At 40.6% G+C, this 20,036-nt stretch overlaps 1 protein-coding gene across 8 annotated transcripts in view; it reads right to left on the bottom strand.

Moving 5' to 3' along the window:
- Positions 1-1,564: 1,564 nt before the first annotated feature.
- EBF1 (EBF transcription factor 1) overlaps positions 1,565-20,036 on the bottom strand; it is a 396,117-nt gene continuing 377,645 nt past the window's right edge. For all 8 annotated transcript variants that reach the window (XM_081303910.1, XM_081303909.1, XM_081303907.1 and 5 more), the window contains one exon: positions 1,565-4,538. In XM_081303910.1, the coding sequence (XP_081160036.1) occupies positions 4,507-4,538 (32 nt within the window). In that variant the 3' untranslated portion in view covers positions 1,565-4,506. The remainder of the gene's footprint in view (positions 4,539-20,036) is intronic.

The following is a 20,036-nucleotide window of genomic DNA, read 5'->3' as shown; positions in this document are numbered from 1 at the left end:
ATTACCTTTATTCATTGGTTATACATGCACGTGTGGTTGCTTAGTATCTGTTTTCCCTAAGCTCCAAGAGAGTGGGAATAATACCACTGTCTTTACTAGTGGATCCACCATGCCCTGCCTGGTGCCAGAGATTCATGTGAATGAATGGGCAAAGGAATGAATGGACATTGTCAAGAGGTAGGTCTTAAGGAATGCAGAGCCTAATGTGTCAGAAGTGAGGGCTCCTGTTTTATTCTGAGGAGCATCATAGCCCACCTGCCTCACCCCATCTAATCATTCTGCACTAGTTTGATTTGAATGTAGTATTCTCAAAGACTGAGCATCTCGAGGACAGATTTCTTTTATTAAATTTTTATCTTCTGCATCTAGCACAGAATTCCAAAAATGGGTATTGACTGGCTAAACTGATCAGCATGAGTTTGCTTTTTAAGAAAAAATATCAGCTTCTTTGCTTATTAGTGTACACATCACACTCTTTCATTCCCTCAAATTATGCAGCCTTCCAGAGTAAGAGAGTATCCGCAATGCCCATTGCAGATGACTGTGTTGGTGAGTGTGAGACATCCTATTAGCTCTGGCCATCAAGTTTCTGTTGGTCTATGGCCTATTTGCTGAATTTTCAAAGCATTGTACAAGCATCATTAACCTTATCATGTCCAATAATTGCAAAAGTAGGAAAAGCATATAATGTGCAATTGGAAAGACAATTATGATAGGACTTAAAGTGAAACAATTTTAGACGAGTTTATACCTATCAAGTATTTGTGGAATATTTGGCTCCAGATAAATATTTTTATCCTAGAGGAAAAGCATCTTAATTCACGTGAGGTTTAAAAATCATAAAGGTCCAGAGTTCACACACGCCTCATCAGTGAGCAAGGGCACATAATTAATTGACCAGAAGGCTCCCTGGGATTAATTAGCAGTCGTATGTGAAAAGGTAGGGTTCAGACATGTAGCACAGAGGGTAGAATTCTAGAATGACCAGTTCCTGGATTCAAAATTTGGTCAGTGCAGGAAGATCATCACACTGTCTGATGAAATTGTGGGGGCTCAGGGATCTTCTGCTGGCCACAGAGGGCTCGTGCACATCTGGCTGTTACCGGCAGAGGGCAGCAATATGCTGTGCGTGTTCTATTTGCATCCCAGATTAGCAAACCCCCAAGGACCCAGCAAGAAAGTGGGCATCCCAAGACTCTCCTAATTCCTTTACTCTGGGTGTCCACCCTGGTCTGAGTAATGGCAAACACACATCTTTTACATTCCAGTGGCCTTTGGCTCTTCCGAAATAGAGAAATGAATACACAACTAGGAGCTGCCATCACAGACAGGAAGTAACTTTAATTAAATATTGTGAAAGTTGAAAAGTTTTTACAGCTTGAATTTTTGCAAAAAAAAAAAAAAATTATAACAATCTCTACAGTAGTTAGGTTCTCTAACAATTGAACTGTACAGTGTGTGTCTATTCAAAAAGTTTTGATAAGAAGGTGAAAGGTTAGTAGATTTAGAGATGACTTCACTAAGCTGCATCCTAGGACAATGTCAGGCCAGGGCTTGTTATGCAATCCAGTCATCCAGAAGCTCCATTCTTCCCCCAACACTGAAATCTCAATTTAATTCTCTATTTCATCTTCTTCTTAAAGCCATATTCTGTATTTAAGGGGGACATATCTTAAAGGAACTCATAAAACTTTTGTGTAGAAGAAAGAGGGTCAGAGGGCCAGAATGTCTTTTCATCTAATCAATATAAATAGGAGCAACAAAACACAAATTATACACATTTTAAAGGCTCTTTGGAGTTTCAAGAGAAGTTCTAACCACAACACATGGCTAACAGATTGGTGGCATCTTTTGTCAGGGTCTGAGCCGGATATCTCACCGGCTGACCATTTGTTCCTTTGCAATTAAGGGACTCACCAGACAAAATATGGCTTTAAACTGTATACATCTTCAGGCCAGCGCTTACCACACGAATTCAGACAACCTTTCTGAGTACCGAGAAGCAATGCTAAACCTTGCTTACATTTTCCAGTTTTTTTCTTTATTATTATTAGTCATCATTATTATTATTTCTCACCATGAAAAATCAGCTTTCCTCCCTCCCTCCCCTCCCACAACTCCCCTCCCCCACCCGCCCCAACCCATAAAAATCGCACTCTGACAGTCTAGTGAAAACCATTGCAAAATCCATATGGGGGCATGCACAGTTGCAGCATTGTTGTAAATGATTTCTTGCTCTACTAGAAAAAGTTACATTGTCTTAAGGTAACAAAACAGTTCTTTTGTGCTTTTCAATTTCTTTGTTTTTTTTTTTCTTTTTTCTTTTTCTTTTTTCTTAGAATGTTAGTGATGACTGACAGTTCTGGTGCACAGTTACAATGTACAAGTGAAATGAATATGATTTGCATTGTTAAGGCATCCAATCTGCTGGTTTATATTTACGTGAAAGACAGAGGAAATATACAAGCCGACTTAAGAAAGAAAGTATGTTCACTGATTTCTATGAAGTTTCTCCCCCAAATTTAATGCACAAAATGCGTCACTCCATAGGGAGAGATTCCATGCATATTAATAGAGTAAAACAGCATTAGTTTTTTTTTGTAAGCTTCCAAAGCAAAGGATACATTTTTTTTTTAAATCTACAGAACTAAATACTACAAGAATAATATGCTACTATTTTTTTGCCATATATTGGAAAAAAATTCTTAACTTACAAATAATACAAAAATAGACGATGGCTTTTGGGTGGAAATAAAAAAATTGAAGCATGGTTTAAAACAATACTAAAAATAACTATAAATGAAATGTTTAAAAATCACATTGAAATGGCTAATACAATTGTAGGTGACCAAACGAGTACGCACTTTTCACATAGCAAACATACACAATAAAATAAACTGGGAGTGGGAGGAAGAGGAAGAAGGGCAAAGCAATGTACAAATCCCAAAGATAAATACATTATTTATATGGATATTTTACAAAATCCCCATTAAAACAAAAAGCCTTTTAATTAACTTTGTAAGTATGTGCAAGCTAAAGGTAGTGAGCTTTTTTTTTCTTTGCAAGATTATGCAGTAAAATCTTTTTGTGAGATTGAAGAAAACCATCTTAAGACATTAAAATGTATAAATAGAACAACAACTTTGGCAAAAAAAATCACAAAAAAAATCTACAGTATTTATAACTACATACAAAAACACAACAGCAAAGAAAGAAATACCAGGCAAATGCATCCTCAGAACGTTGCTGCATCTTTGCTATTCATTCTTACATTTAAGAACACTTCCCAGATAATGAGAGCAAAAATTTCCATAGAACAGAAAATAATGTTTTGGAGGTTTCAACCTTCTTTTCCTTTTCCCCAGTTTCCTTTCACTCTTAATTCCAAAGCATGTAACCTGTTATTTTAACCTACTATGTTACAAATGTTCAGGGTCAACTGAGAGAGGCCTGTCCCAAATGGGAACATGGAAACACCTGCCAGGTTGGTTGCTTTTGTTGGTTGTTTGGAGTTTTAATATAAAATAGGCATTTAGGATTTTAGGATGAGTAAAAACTTTAAGCTTGTGCATGGTGGGGTGTGAGATTTTGGCTTGCTAACTGGAGGGCATAAATGGAATTCTGTGCCTGGACCCTGTTCCATGAAGTCTCAAAGGAGATTCTCACACAGCGTGTGTGCCACCAAGCTCTCGCGAGGCCATTGGCTTCAGAAGAAGTTGATATAAGTAAAAGAGAGATGGATATCAGGTATAAATATGCAGTTTTAACAATCTGTCTAGAGGCACTGGAGTTTTTGAGTAAAAGGGGAACATGTGATCACTTTCATCACGTTTTAACTTTCCAGGCTGTGTTTATTTACAGTTACTTAAGACAACAATACAAAAGAGATAAATAAGCTTGCACTGCTAAGGGGTGGCATGTTAGGTTAGATATTGAAAATGCACTGTCTGAGCTAACTACCATTTGATATGCTTTAAGGCGCAAAAGCCGACCCTTAGTTTTCTAAAAAATCTAACTGGCATTCCTATTTCTGTCCCATACAAGCTTTTTTTTTTCTTTTTTCTTTTTTTCAACTTTTTTGTAAATATCACCACTTCATTCTCCCTTTACACAGCTTTAAAAACATCATAAATTAAAACATGGAGTCTTATTTATAGTGTCCCTCGTGTACAGCTTTATGGTTTATAAAAGACAAATGATAGCGGAGTTAAGCTTTAAAAAAAAATGAGAGAGAGAAAGAAAAGTGGATTTGCTTTTATCGATACAGAATAAATATATCCCCCAAATACTTGGGAGGTACAAACTGTAACCAACACCCTGCGCTTGCAGACCCTTCCAATTTCAGTACTTGCAAGGTCGGTGATTTTTGTTTGTTTAAAAATCTGCAGTTATTGTGATTCCTCTTAAAAAGGCCTGAGTTAAAAGTTCCACTATGGGACTTGTATCAGATTACTCTCGTAGCAGAATCCAACCTCTTCATTAATAAAATTCTTCAAGGCAATTCTTTCACATGGGAGGAACAATCATGCCAGATATCGCTACGGAAAGAGAAGACAGAAGTCAGTGGTTTTCATTCCAAGCATCTCGCTAAGAAGAAAAAAATATATATATGAAAAAAGAAAGAAAAGAAAACAGACACCCACTCATGACTAGGTTGATTGAATATTAACCACAGATGTGCTCTCCTCTGCTCAGGAATGAATATTTTATAAAATCTACATGTACCTTATTAAGAATTATATCAGCGTGTATATGTGTCCTTAACAGAACAGAATATCCTCAACATTTTTCCAAATCTGATTTCAATTTTCAGACATAAATGGAGAGTTGCATAGTTTGAATACCGCAGGGAGGCTTGCAGCCTCAAGCTTTGCAAAATAGCGCAAATTTTCAATTTGTCACTCTTCTTTCCCTCCCCTTCACGTCCAAACTATAAAGAACTGGCCCATGGCAAGGACCAGCGATTTCTGCAGAAAACTCTGGGCTCTTCCTGGGCTCTCTATGAGCACAAAAAACTGAGCAACCTAGAGGCCATCTGACTGCAGTCCCTGGAGTCCTAGGCTGGGGAAGAAGGAAATGCCAACTACAGCAGGCATTGTTCTCCGGGAATATCCAGTTGAGAGAAAGCATGGAGGGAGTTAAGACAAGTTTGCAGGGAACTGAAGGATGTCTTCTCTATCACTGTTTTGCTCAAATTTCCTAGAATGATCTGACCAGGCTCCTTTCAAAATTGTAGCCTAGGGGACTGAAGTTGTGGCTTAGTGATAGAGTGCCCGCCTAGCATGTGCAAGGCCCTGGGTTGGATCCTCAGTACCACATAAAAATAAATAAAATAAAGGTATCGTGTCCGACTGCAACTAAATAAATAAATAAATAAATAAATATTTTTAAAAAAATTGTAGCCTAGGAAAGCTGGGGTGAGATCTTCAGAAGAGGGAAAGCTGTTTGAGGGAACCAAAATTCTCTTCAAGGATTTGGAGTTAGGAGGCCACACATAAGTGGTAGTATTTAGGGAGCACGGAATGGGAGAAGCCAGGGCTCCAACTCAGGCTTTTCTGCCTCTGCAAGTTTCCCTGAGGTAGTTATTCATCTGCTTGAACCTCAGCCTCCTTCCTTAGGACATGCAGTTAATCATGGCACTCAGGGTTATGAGAGGCTTTATAAAATAACATATGTAGAAAGCTTAGCCTGGGTCCAGCTCCTAGGAAGAACCCATAATTTTTAACCTACCACTTCTGATGCTGGGTGACCTTGTGTGCACCGTTTAAATTCTCTGGGCTATTTTTCCTCTTACATCACCATCGTATAAGGCACACTTCCCCTAATCAGTCTGAGGAATTAAGAGGGTAGTTGTAAGAAAATTAAGAGTGTGGCAATTTTGAAAGACTGAGGGAGGCCTATATTAGAAGCATGAGGCAGTCATCTTCAGCTCCCAGAAATGCTTAGTGTCCCTGGTAGGCCCTGACAGGAAGAAAGTCACTGTTTTTCTCTTTCTTTCTTTTTTTTTTAATTGGCAAGTCATTTAAATGACTGTTCTTGTCAGTACAGACTATGACTAGGAAGTATCCCCCCTTTATGATCAAGCACCAAGTCTGGAAGAAAGTGTCTTTTTTATTTTTATTTTTATTTTTTAGTGAACCCCCACTACCACAAATCCTGCAGTGAATTCTGGGAGGCCAGGCAGGACTCTGAGCCCTGAGGACCCCCCCCCCCCCCGCCCATCTCTCTGGCTTCCCCTCCCCCACCCCCTGACATTTTAGATTCAATTAAAAGAAAAACCAAAACGCATTTTGCCAAACACTTTTTCCGTTAATTTTTAAACCCATCTGTATTCACAAGGAAATTCAATCCACATGTTTCTGATTCATTTACACGTAAATCATCCAAATGTTGTTTTGCAAGAGCCCTTTTGCAGTCCAAAAGCTCCTGGAGTCCTTTTCCTAAGCCCTCATAAGCCTTTTTTTTCTTAGAAACAGGAAGTTGTCTTTTGCCAAAGGCAGACCAACTTAAACCCCCAAAGATTTTGGATCAGTCCAAAATGCTGTTGCCCTAAGAGTCAAGTGAGCCCTAGATTTCACTGAAACGGGGAGCTCAGTATTTTAAGCCAAGCCTGAACTTGAGAATTCAAAATGCTGTTAGCTGCAAAGAGGAGAGGTGAGGGTCCCTGTAGTGTGACAACTTGCAATGCCTCTGCTTCCCTGAGGATGCTTTCATCTGGGATCCCAGTGGGTCCCAGCACCCTGCCTGAGGACAGTAGTATAACCCAAGAAGCGAGTCTCCTTTGCCTTCTTCTGACATGTCCTCTGTGTTCCCCACATTAAAGGACCATCCCCTACTGCATGGCTGAATGACTCAAGCAGTGTCAACTTAATTCCAAGCAAAGTTAGAAAGTTAACAACCTTCCTGCAGCTGTGGTCCTTGGACCTGGCTAACAGGTATCAGGAGGTAAAGCACAGGTAACTAAGGTACTAATCTGTAGCTGACAGCACTTTTAATCTGGACTACAGGAGTTGCACACTTCAGTACCTCATGACCTGGGCACATGAGCAAGCAATGTTCCCTGAGTAGGGACGGAGTGGACAGTACCAAGACTTTGCTTTCTGCAGAGTGAGTAGCAACTTGGTTCCCCCAAAATGCTGCTCTGTAGGAACAAAGCTAGGCCCTGCTTCTCTGATTTTAAGAGAAGCTAAAGATGTGAATTAAAAAAAAAATAAAAAGATTCAATAGCCCAGTAGCCCAGCTTACATATGTTAACAAATAACACATTAAAAACAAACACACAGATCTGAGGGCCTCTAGGTGGTAGATTTGGCCTGCCCCATTGCCTCACCTTTTCTTGCTTGGCTCATGTTCTGGTCTCAGAGTCTCAGAGGCAGGCATGGACCTACACTGAGAATTTTTGTATACTATCAGGGGACTACAGCATCCTAAATCTCATGCATGGATTTCCTAAACTCCAAAGACAGAAACTTTATTGCTAAGTAAATTCCAGGAACAGATCACTGTTTGGGTCTCTGAAGTGAGGTACCTAAAAAGAGATCTTTTCATTAAGAAAACTGACTGCATGATTGTGTGAAATCCTTGGGTGTAAAAACTGTTCTCCTTATATCTGTGCTGCAATCTGAAAATTAATTATGTGGGTGAGAGGGATGGGTGTCTGAGACTTGGAATGTTCCAGAAATGCCACTGGTATGCAGACTTGCCCAAGTGAGGCCCAAGAAGATTCCCATGAGGACACCACACTCAGTACCATGTGCCCAAACATCACAAGACCATGGGGGTGCTGACATTTCTCCTAGCAGCTGGGTGATCACATTCTCTGACAGAACTCTCCCACCACCACCACCACCAAAAAAGAAAAAAAAAAAACTATTGGTTTGAAAAGCAATTCAGTTTTCATTATGGTATATACATTTTGATAAGAACATAGACAAAAATGAACAGTTTTGCAGAGCTGAGAGAGATGGGGGTGAGAGGGTAGAATAGTACCCCCCTAACACACCGTATGTGTAAGAATTATGAGCTTAACAAGCATGGGGGTGGGGGAGTGTAGGAGAAGATCTTGAACAAACTGCATATGTGCATGAAAAGAATTCTATAGCATGTGGTAGTAGACAGGGTCAGGGTCTAGAGGAGGCAGCCAGGCTTAGCTTCAACAAACTGGGAAAGAAAAAAAAAAGTATATGATAGGGGACCATTTCTGTGAGATCCTCCTGGCCTTTATGTTCTTAATTTTGTCACTGCATACTGTTCAGGGCATGGTTAAGATCAGAATCTCAACATTCATGGGGATTCCAATGGCATGTGATAGCTTTCTTGGGGCTGCCTCTCTCTTGATTAATGAATTCCTCTAATCCTGACTCGTATAGGACCTATCCTTTAAGAGGCATAAGCTCTAGGAGAAGAGAGAGGACATTTCCATGGATGGAGACAGAGCATAGCTGGTGACTCAAGTCATTGGCCTGTGAAAACAGACACACTGGGGAGGTCTGGGGTCAGGATTTGCCTGTGACTTCATCCTGATAAGAATGGAAGGAGGCTTCTCTGCGTTTTTCTATCAATTCAAAATAGAGCTGTCGTTTTCAAAGATGTTCATATGATATTAATTGGTCTTAACATGTGGAGGAGTATTCTGTGGGCAAATAAGGTTAGCAAACAAAATGGAATATAAGTGGCCCTCCATATTCATGGGTTCCGCATATGCAGAATCAACCAAATATGGGTCAAAAAATCTGGAGGACATTATGTTAAGTGAAACAAGCCAGGCACATAAAGACAAATACAGCATGTTCTCACTAATAAGTGGAAACTAAAAAGTTGATTTCAGAGACATAGAGAACAGAGTTGTAGTTCCCAGACCCTGGGATGACGGAATGAGGAAAGGAGGGTTAACAGGTACTGGAGCAGGTGGATTAAAGGAATGGCTTCTCAGGGAGAGGGAGAAGATGGCAGCGGGAAGTGAGTGAGCCGCTCCGTGCTCCGCGCCGCCGCGCCCGCAGCGTATGTTGTCGCGTCTTAAAAGATGAAGTAAAGATCATTAAAGGAGATCTGTCGACAAAGACTCAGCACCATGTCAAGAAAGGGGCCTAGGTGGAGTGAATCCGCCACGACTCCAGCCAAGGTGGAGAGAGTCCATCACGACTTCAGCGCGAGCAGTAAGGCTGCAGCCCGAGCTGCCTGGCTCCCTCGGCCCCTTCTCCTTCTCCTCTTCGCCTTTCCGCTTTGCTTCTCCCCCGCCGTCTCTCCTCCCACGCTCAGTCCCTAAATCTAGATCTCAATTTCTTTCCCCCACCCCGCCCGCTCTCCTGCGTGTCCAGTACCCGGCCCCCGCAGCCCCGAGGCACTGCCTCCCCTCCCCCAGCCCGCACCCCCTCCCCGGGGGTCCTGAAGGCCACAGCTGGGCCGCCACCGCGCCGCCACCGCCGCCGCTTCCCGCGGAGCACCATAGAGCAGACTCTTCACCGCGCGAGTGAGCTGCCGAGTTAAATGGAACAGCTGATGAGTGACAATTTAAAATCTAAGTGATCCAACATGGCGGCGGACGCGGAGAGATCAAGTCTCCAACCCCTTCAGCTGCGCGAGCATAGGGAGAAGTAAACTGTCAAAATACTGTTCGCTCAGGACCACTAGGCACTGTTGAGCTGAAGGGGATCCCTGGCGAACAGTCTGCATTCTAGTTCTGGTTCGCCTGCTTCTAGTGACTCAGCACTAATGATCCCGCTGAAATAACTAGTCGGCCCACCTGAACTCACAGAGGTAAAAGCCAACTGAGCACGATAGTCAGACCCAGGGTATCCCTCTGCTGACAACAGAGGTCCCTTGCACCAGCTACCAGGGGAGTTGCTACCTGAGGGCAAACAAATTCGCTGGGGGTCCTCAGCACCAAGCCCTACAAACTTAGGGTCTGAGGGAGGCAAACAGAAAGGGTGTGCCCAGGCATCCATGGAAACAGGGCTCCCAGGAGCAGCAGACCCGGCGTGTAGCCAGTATTGTGGCGAGCTTCACAGGTGAGTGGGGCCTGGCTTGAGGAACCACAAGAGAAGGCCTTAGGCACTCAGGATAGGAGACCCGCACAGTCTGGGAAGAAGAGCTGAGGAACAGTGATTGGTTCCCACCCATCAAGAAGAGAAGCCTGGCCAAGTTCCCACCTACTGGAAGAGAAGTTAACTGAGCTGTATGACTGCATTTATTATTATTATTATTTTTTTAATGATTATTATTGGTATTTTTTTTTTAATTTTCACTTTTTGTTGTTGATGTTGTTGTTGCTCTTCAACTTTCTTATTAATGGTTTCAATTTTTTTAAATTCTTTTTATTCTATTATTATTACTATTATTTTTTAAACTTTAATTTCCATTTGTTTATTATCATTATAATTTTTTTTGGTTTTAAATTTTTATTTTTTCGTTTTTTATTTCTTTCTTTTCACTTTTTTTCTTTTGTCTTTTCATTTCTTTTCAATTTTCTTATTCCCCCTTTCTTGAATTCTACCTGCCTACACTCACTCTCTTTAGTGACTTCTTCCCTTCACTTCCAATACCTCTCCTCCCAAGCATCAAATAAATTTATAAGAGTAAACAGTAACTCAGCAGTCAAACAGAACAAGAAGTAGCATGAGCATAAAAAAGCAAGGAAGAAAAGGAGTACAAACAATGAAGGAGAGCCTAAATATTCAGGAGGACCTGGAGTCATCAGAAAAATGGCCATATAAAGAACTCAAGGAACACCTTAGACAGATGGAAAGGAACCTTAAAGATCACATTGAAAATGAATTACATAAACAGATAAAAGAAGAAGTTAAGCATCTTTATCAGGAGATAGAGATTATAAAAAAAGTCAAACAATAATTCTACAAATGAAGGAAACGATAAACCAAATTAAAAACTCAATCGAGAGTATCACTAACAGAGTGGAGCAAGTAGAAGCCAGAACGTCAGATAATGAAGACAAAATATATCATCTTGAAAAGAGTCTAGCCAACTCAGATAGGCTGGTAAAAAATCACGAGAAAAACATCCAAGAGATTTGGGATAACTTAAGAAAACCAAACTTACGAGTCATCGGGATAGAGGAAGGCACAGAGATTCAGGCCAAGGGAATGAGTAACTTGCTGAATGAAATAATTACAGAAAAATTTCCAGAAATAAAAAAGGAAACAGATATACAAATTGTAGATGCATACAGGACACTGAGCACACAAAATCACAGTAGACCAACACCAAGACACATTGTTATGAAGATATCCAATATACAAAACAAAGAGAAAATATTAAAAGCTACAAGAGAAAAGAGGCAGATTACATTTAGGGGAAAACCAATAAGGTTAACAACGGATTTTTTATCATAGACGCTGAAAGCGAGAAGATCCTGGAACAACGTATTTCAAACACTGAAAGACAATGGATGCCAACCAAGAATTCTGTATCCAGCAAAATTAAGCTTCAGATATGACAACGAAATAAAAATCTTTCATGATAAACAAAAGCTAAAAGAATTTGTAGCCAGAAAACCAGCATTGCAAAGCGTCTTGAGCAAAACTCTACACGAGGAAGAAATGAAAAACAATAACCAAAACCATCAGCAGAAAGTGCCTCGGTAAAGACAGAGGACAGGGGGAAAGCTAATCATGGAGAAACAAACTAAATTAGAAAAAAAAAGAGATAAATAATCAAACATGGCAGGAAGTACAAACCATATATCAATAGTAACTCTAAACGTTAATGGCTTAAACTCTCCAATAAAGCGACATAGGCTGGTAACATGGATTAAAAAAACAAATCCAACAATATGCTGCCTCCAGGAGACACATCTGATTGGAAAAGACATACACAGCCTCAAGGTAAAAGGTTGGGAAAAAATATACCACGCACACAGTCCTCGTAAGCAAGCAGGGGTGGCCATTCTCATATCGAATAAAATCGACTTCAAGACTAAGTTAATCAAAAGGGATAAGGAAGGACATTATATACTGTTAAAAGGAACCATTCACCAACAAGACGTAACAATTACCAATATTTATGCACCAAATAATGGCGCTGCGATGTTCATGAAACAAACTCTCCTCAAGTTCAAGAATCAAATAGACCACAACACAATAATCATGGGTGACTTCAACATACCTCTCTCACCATTGGACAGATCCTCCAAACAAAAGTTGAATAAAGAAACTATTGACCTCAATATCACAATCAATAACCTAGACTTAACTGACATATATAGAATATATCAACCATCATCAAGTGGATATACTTTTTTCTCAGCAGCACATGGATCCTTCTCACAAATAGATCATATATTATGCCATAGGGCAACCCTCAGTAAATATAAAGGGGTAGAGATAATACCATGCACTTTATCAGATCATAATGGAATGAAACTGGAAATCAATGATAAAAGAAGGAAGGAAAAATCCTACATCACATGGACAATGAACAATACGTTACTGAATGATCAATGGGTTACAGAAGACATAAAGGAGGAAATCAAAAAATTCTTAGAGATAAATGAAAATACAGACACAACATATCGGAATCTATGGGACACAATGAAAGCAGTTTTAAGAGGGAAATTCATCGCCTGGAGGTCATTCCTCAAAAAAAGGAAAAACCAACAAATAAATGAGCTCACACTTCATCTCAAAGCCCTAGAAAAGGAAGAGCAAAACAACAGCAAATGTAGCAGAAGACAAGAATTAATTAAAATCAGAGCAGAAATCAATGAAATTGAAACAAAAGAAACTATTGAAAAAATTAACAAAACAAAAAGTTGGTTCTTTGAAAAAATAAATAAGATCGACAGACCCCTAGCCATACTAATGAAGAGAAGAAGAGAGAGAACTCAAATTACTAACATACGGGATGAAAAAGGCAATATTACAACAGACGCTTCAGTAATACAGAAGACAATTAGAAATTATTTTGAAAACCTATATTCCAATAAAATAGAAGATAGTGAAGACATCGATAAATTCCTTAAGTCATATGATTTGCCCAGACTGAGTCAGGAGGAAACTCACAACTTAAACAGACCAATATCAATAGATGAAATAGAAGAAGCAATCAAAAGACTTCCAACCAAGAAAAGCCCAGGACCGGATGGGTATACAGCAGAGTTTTACAAAACCTTTAAAGAAGAATTAATACCAATACTTTTCAAGTTATTTCAGGAAATAGAAAAAGAGGGAGCTCTGCCAAATTCATTCTATGAGGCCAACATCACCCTGATTCCGAAACCAGACAAAGACACCTCAAAGAAAGAAAACTACAGACCAATATCTCTGATGAACCTAGATGCAAAAATCCTCAATAAAATTCTGGCGAATCGGATACAAAGGCACATCAAAAAAATTGTGCACCATGATCAAGCAGGATTCATCCCTGGGATGCAAGGATGGTTCAATATACAGAAATCAATAAATGTTATTCACCACATCAATAGACTTAAATATAAGAACCATATGATCATCTCGATAGATGCAGAAAAAGCATTTGACATAGTACAGCATCCCTTTATGTTCAAAACATTAGAAAAACTAGGGATAACAGGAACTTACCTTGACATTGTAAAAGCTATCTATGCTAAGCCTCAGGCTAGCATCATTCTGAATGGAGAAAAATTGAAGGCATTCCCTCTAAAATCTGGAACAAGACAGGGATGCCCCCTATCACCACTTCTATTCAATATAGTTCTCGAAACACTGGCCAGAGCAATTAGACAGACGAAAGAATTTAAAGGCATAAAAATAGGAAAAGAAGAACTTAAATTATCACTATTTGCGGATGACATGATTCTATACCTAGAAGACCCAAAAGGGTCTACAAAAAAACTACTAGAACTAATAAATGAATTCAGCAAAGTGGCAGGATATAAAATCAACACAAATAAATCAAAGGCATTTCTGTATATCAGCGACAAAACTTCTGAAACGGAAATGAGGAAAAACACTCCATTCACAATATCCTCAAAAAAAAAATAAAATACTTGGGAATCAACCTAACAAAAGAGGTGAAAGACCTATACATTGAAAAATACAGAACCCTAAAGAGAGAAATAGAAGAGGATCTTAGAAGATGGAAAAATATACCTTGTTCATGGATAGGCAGAACTAACATCATCAAAATGGCGATATTACCAAAAGTTCTCTATAGGTTTAATGCAATGCCAATCAAAATCCCAATGGCATTTCTTGTAGAAATAGATAAAGCAATCGTGAAATTCATATGGAAAAATAAAAGACCCAGAATAGAAAAAACAATTCTAAGCAGGAAGTGTGAATCAGGTGGTATAGCGATACAAGATTTCAAACTATATTACAGAGTAATAGTAATAAAAACAGCATGGTACTGGTACCAGAACAGGCGGGTGGACCAATGGTACAGAATAGAGGACACAGAGACTAATCCACAAAGCTACAACTATCTTATATTTGATAAAGGAGCTAAAAACATGCAATGGAGAAAGGATAGCATCTTCAACAAATAGTGTTGGGAAAACTGGAAATCCATATGCAACAAAATGAAACTGAATCCCCTCCTCTCGCCATGCACAAAAGTCAACTCAAAGTGGATCAAGGAGCTAGATATCAAATCAGAGACTCTCCGTCTGATAGAAGAAAAAGTTGGCTCCGATCTACATATTGTGGGGTCGGGCTCAAAATTCCTTAATAGTACACCCATAGCACAAGAGTTAATAACAAGAATCAACAAATGGGACTTTCTTAAACTGAAAAGTTTTTTCTCAGCAAGAGAAACAATAAGAGAGGTAAATAGGGAGCCTACATCCTGGGAACAAATTTTTACTCCTCACACTTCAGATAGAGCCCTAATATCCAGAGTATACAAAGAACTCAAAAAATTAGACAATAAGAAAACAAATAACCCAATCAACAAATGGGCCAAGGACATGAACAAACACTTCACAGAGGAGGACATACAATCAATCAACAAGTACATCAAAAAATGCTCACCATCTCTAGCAGTCAAGGAAATGCAAATCAAAACCACCCTAAGATACCACCTCACCCCAGTAAGATTGGCAGCCATGATGAAGTCAAACAACAATGAGTGCTGGCGAGGATGTGGGGAAAAGGGTACTCTTGTACACTGCTGGTGGTACTGCAAACGGGTGCGGCCAATTTGGAAAGCAGTATGGAGATTCCTGGGAAAGCTGGGAATGGAACCACCATTTGACCCAGCTATTGCCCTTCTCGGACTATTTCCTGAAGACCTTAAAAGAGCACACTACAGGGATACTGCCACATCGATGTTCATAGCAGCACAATTCACAATTGCTAGACTGTGGAATCAACCCAGATGCCCTTCAATAGATGAATGGATAAAAAAAATGTGGCATTTATACACCATGGAGTATTATGCAGCACTTAAAAATGACAAAATTACGGAATTTGCAGGGAAATGGATGGCACTAGAGCAGATTATGCTTAGTGAAGCTAGCCAATCCCTAAAAAACAAATACCAAATGTCTTCTTTGATATAATGAGAGCAACTAAGAACAGAACAGGGAGGAAGAGCAGGAAGAAAAGATTAACATTAAACAGAGACATGAGGTGGGAGGGAAAGGGAGAAAAAAAAGGGAAATCACATGGAAATGGAGGGAGACCCTCATTGTTATACAAAATTACATATAAGAGGTTATGAGGGGAATGGGATAACAAACATGGAGGGAAATGAATTACAGTAGATGGGGTAGAGAGAGAAGATGGGAGGGGAGGGGAGGGGGGATAGTAGAGGATAGGAAAGGTAGCAGAATACGACAGTTACTAATAGGGCATTATGTAAAAATGTGGATGTGTAACCGATGTGATTCTGCAATCTGTATTTGGGGTAAAAATGGGAGTTCATAACCCACTTGATTCTAATGTATGAAATATGATATGTCAAGAGCTTTGTAATGTTGTGAACAACCAATAAAAAAAAAATAAAGGAATGGCTTCTCATGTTCCATAGCACAGCCAGGTAACTAGCTGATGACAATTAATAGAACATTTCCACTAGTTTGCAAAAAGGGTTTTGAATGTTCCTAACAAAGAGATGATAAATATCTGAGATGACAGCTATGCCAGTTACCCTGAACTGACCTTTACATATACGTTCCAATGTCACATTATACCTTATAAACATGTCAAATTACTGTGTCAATTAAAAATAAATTTTTTAAATTTAAATTTTAAATTTTGAAATTAAAAAATCATATCTGTACTAAACATGTGAAGACGTTGTTCTTGCTATTCTTGAAACAATATGCTATAACAAGTATTTACACATCATTTACATTGCATTTGTCATGAGTAACCTAGAGATGACTTAAAAGAATCGTGGAGAATGTGCCAAGGTTGTATGTAAATTGCATGACATTTTATATAAGGGATATGAGCATCTATGGATTTTGGTATCCAGAGGAGTCCTGGGATTAATTCCCAGTGGATACCGAGGAATGATTGTAGTTATTTTTTGTTCAGCTGCAAGATGTCTCAGCACCTTTAGTAAACTCATAGTACCACGTGGCTCACCAAGACAGTGTGACTCAGTCAGCATCATTTGCTGCTTTTTTGACCACAATAATTTTACTTTTTTAACACAACATTTTGCAAGGCTCCAGGAGTGCTGAGACAAAAGAGTCACTTTGTCCTAAAAAACTTCCTCCTAAATATGATCAATTTTCAAAGGTTTTATGTGCCTGGGAGACAACGGCTATTGGGATCCCAGTGGAACCTGTGAATAACAGCAGATATAAAGAGGAGTAGGACTCCTGGAAGGAGTAGGACTTGGAAGGTCTGTCCTTGGAACAGACCTCCTTCTGCCTCTCCTGCTTCATGTCTCCTGTGCTCCAGGTTGCTGAGCTACTCACCAGTTCCTGCACATTAACCAGTACTTGTCTGCCTCTGTTCCCTGGCTATAGTTGTCCTTGCCCTTCTGCTTAAACTGACCTTCTCGGCCAGCTCCATGTACTGGAATCCTACTTGCCCTTCATCTGAGATACAGTTGAAGGACAGCTGTAGCCATGAAGCTCTTCCGATTCTCTCTAATCCTTCCCTCTGTACTTCTTTTGGTATCACGTCTCCTCTAACACAGAGAGAGTTTGCAATGTTGGGATTGTGTAATCCATATGGGGCTAACAGTTTGGCTTGAACGTAGTTTGGCAAAGCAGCAGAGGTTGGAAATCGGGGCATGGAAGTTTGAACCCTGTGTTCCCTATCTACTGTAGGGAAGATTGGTTGAATATGTCTGGTTGAATACCTCTACACAAGCCATCTTATCACCAAGTCTTGATTTCCGTGTCGGAAAGTGGGGGCAATAAACATCAAAGCACACTTGGGAAGACCACAGAAGCCAGGCTGGGAGCAAGCCCTCTATGTGAGAGGTGTGAGGAACCTCATCACCACCAGTGCCTGTCTGTCAGGGATGGAAATGCTTGCAGTCACCGAAGGAAGCTTAGTCAGGATTGCTAGCAAAGAGAGCTTTAAGGAGTAGGCTTAAAAAAAAAAATCTTGAATGATATACAATTAACAGAGTGGTAGTTGGAGGTAAATAGGCCTTTAAAATACTTAAACAGTCTAAATGTGTCACCTCTAATCTTGTTTACATGGTCAATTTGCTTAACCAACTCTTCCTTCATCACTTGGCCTGTCTTAATGATCACAGTTCTGAACTGGTTGAGTCCAAATAAAGTAGGTGCTACTGGGATACAACAAAGGACAAGTAAGACCCTGTAAGACCCTCCCGTGAGGCAGTGCTTCAACCCACATAGGCCCTTTCTAAAGGTCAAAGTGAAGTTCAGAAGGTTAAAGATGATGTAATTCTAGAAGCCCACTATTAGAATATTGCTTTTCCCAGGGAGACTCCAAGGCCCAAGCAAGAGCCCCCCAAGGCTGGGTTCTCCTTGTCCTATTGGAGATTGCATGTGGAGGGTGAATGTGTGATTTGCAGAGTGGGCTCTACCTAGTGAGTGCAGGGTTGGGGGAAATAGACAGGAAGAACAGTCTCAAGCAATGAGGTCTTGGTTAATTTCACTTGAATTTCTACACCCCTGCTTCCACTACTGTCGTCCCTCAAGACTTGGGATGTTTGGTACATGATAGCATTGGGGGGAATAAAAAAGCATTTTGTTTTCTTTTGATCATGCTCAATTAGTCAGAGCATGGGGTAGAGAAGAGTCTGGAAAGAATCACACATGTCTAGTTGGAATGGAAGGGGTTTCATCATGAGAGCACCATGTGTCTTGAGCCAGACCCTGGGTCCTCCAAGCCCCACGCCCATGTGTCAGACATGGTGACACAGGGGCAGAGATTCAGCCATTAACATGAAGACATTGGGCCTTGCTGAAAGGTTTCCCTGAAGCCACTGTGGGCTGCTGATACAGCAGCAGATGTGACGCAGCAGGGGTCTTTTCTTCTGTTTTTTTGTCCACTGTTTATGGCAAACCCCATCCTGTACTGCTCCTCCTGTCAAATCTATGTTCCACCAGGGTTGAAAACCAGTCACTCAGGAATGGTCAATTCCTGCCTCCTTAGGTATATCATCATTCTTTAAGCCTATTATAAGTTACAGTTGCTTCAGCATCCTGACCCTAGTGTGCCAGCTGGAGACACAGTGAGGGTAATAAAGTGTTATTTTTAACTGAAAAAGAGTCACACTGGCAGGAAGGGGTGGCTCTCCTCTGTGGAGGTAGGTACCTCCTATCATGAATAACACTGACTGAGATGCAATTCCCTGGGGAAACTTCTTTTCCTCTTTCTCTAAGAAGATGGATTGGCCAACGTGTGGAGTGTGGAGGAGTAGTGGCATTTGTGTGCTATGCTGGGCACTGTCTTTGACTTTGCTGAGCAGATTGGACAGCAGGTTCTGGGGAATGTTTTGAAAAGCCCGGCTAGAGGCAGAAAAGCAGAGTGATTAGGTTCTCAGGCCCTAGAGTCACAGGCTTTAGGCTCAGTTTTGGCTCTGTGTTTTACTATGTGACCTTGAGCAAACTGTGCCTCAATCTTCCCTTCTATAGAACAAGTACAAGATTGGCCTCACAGGGTCTTTGGGAGAATGGATGTATACCTGCCACACCAAGAGTACCCAGTTCACGGTGTGGGTGTATGAGTATGCATGCAGCATACAGAACAAATAGGCCTGGGAAATGCCAAATGTGTGACTACTCTCTTGACCCCTTCCTGGCCTCCATGGTTGATCTCCATGAGTGACAAGCCAGACACCAACATGAGACACTGTGGAGAGCCATGCAGGGCAGAGATTAATGACACAGGTCCCACCGGGGTTTACATTCATTCCCATCATTTGCTGGCTGTGTGGGCAGATATTTACCCCTCCTTCATCACGTGCACCATAGTGATCCTAATACCCTTCATGCTCATCACAGCCAGCTCCCTGCTTAACACTGCCTCAATATACTGTTCTGTGCTCAGTAAATGGTGGCTGATTATTTTATTGATTTTATTTCCCTGCCAGCTGCCTTAGCAATCTGGGATATGTCCTCCTTACCCCCTATGAATAATGAAGCTCTTGGGAGATGGAAAGAGGAGGTGAATTTTTGAGCTCGATTTTGAAGCCAGCATTGACCTCCCACCAGCTGTTGGGTGTCAAGCAATTCACAGCCTATGCAAACTTTAGTTTTCTCATCTGTAAGGTCGTGATCATGAGAACCTACCACAACTCCTGCTGCAGAAGAACAGATCAGGTCTTACTGGCCAAAAACCATACTCAGGGTAGGGCACATAAGAAAAGGTGAGAAATAGTGGACCCATTTTTAAAGGTTTTTTTTTTTTTTTTCTCCCATAATGAATGAAAGCTCGTCTCAAGGATGATGACCGTTATTTTCCACATTCTGTGGTGGGAAAGAGATTCAACCATTTTAGTATGAAGCAGAATACCCTAGGGTTTCTGGTGCTAGGCAGGGAGGTGCTGGGCTTTGGTGTGTGATCATTCACTTGGGGGCTCTGATCAGGCTGTGGCTCATCCATCCCTATTATCAGCCCAACTCATGCTCACTCTGATTCAGGCAACAGGAAGGAAAC

The sequence above is a fragment of the Spermophilus citellus genome (assembly GCF_964194105.1).
Source record: "Spermophilus citellus genome assembly, chromosome: 1".
In the NCBI taxonomy this organism is placed as follows: Eukaryota; Metazoa; Chordata; class Mammalia; order Rodentia; family Sciuridae; genus Spermophilus; species Spermophilus citellus.
The sequence above is the reverse complement of the archived record's forward strand: the minus strand, read 5'-3'. Positions and strand labels throughout refer to the sequence as shown.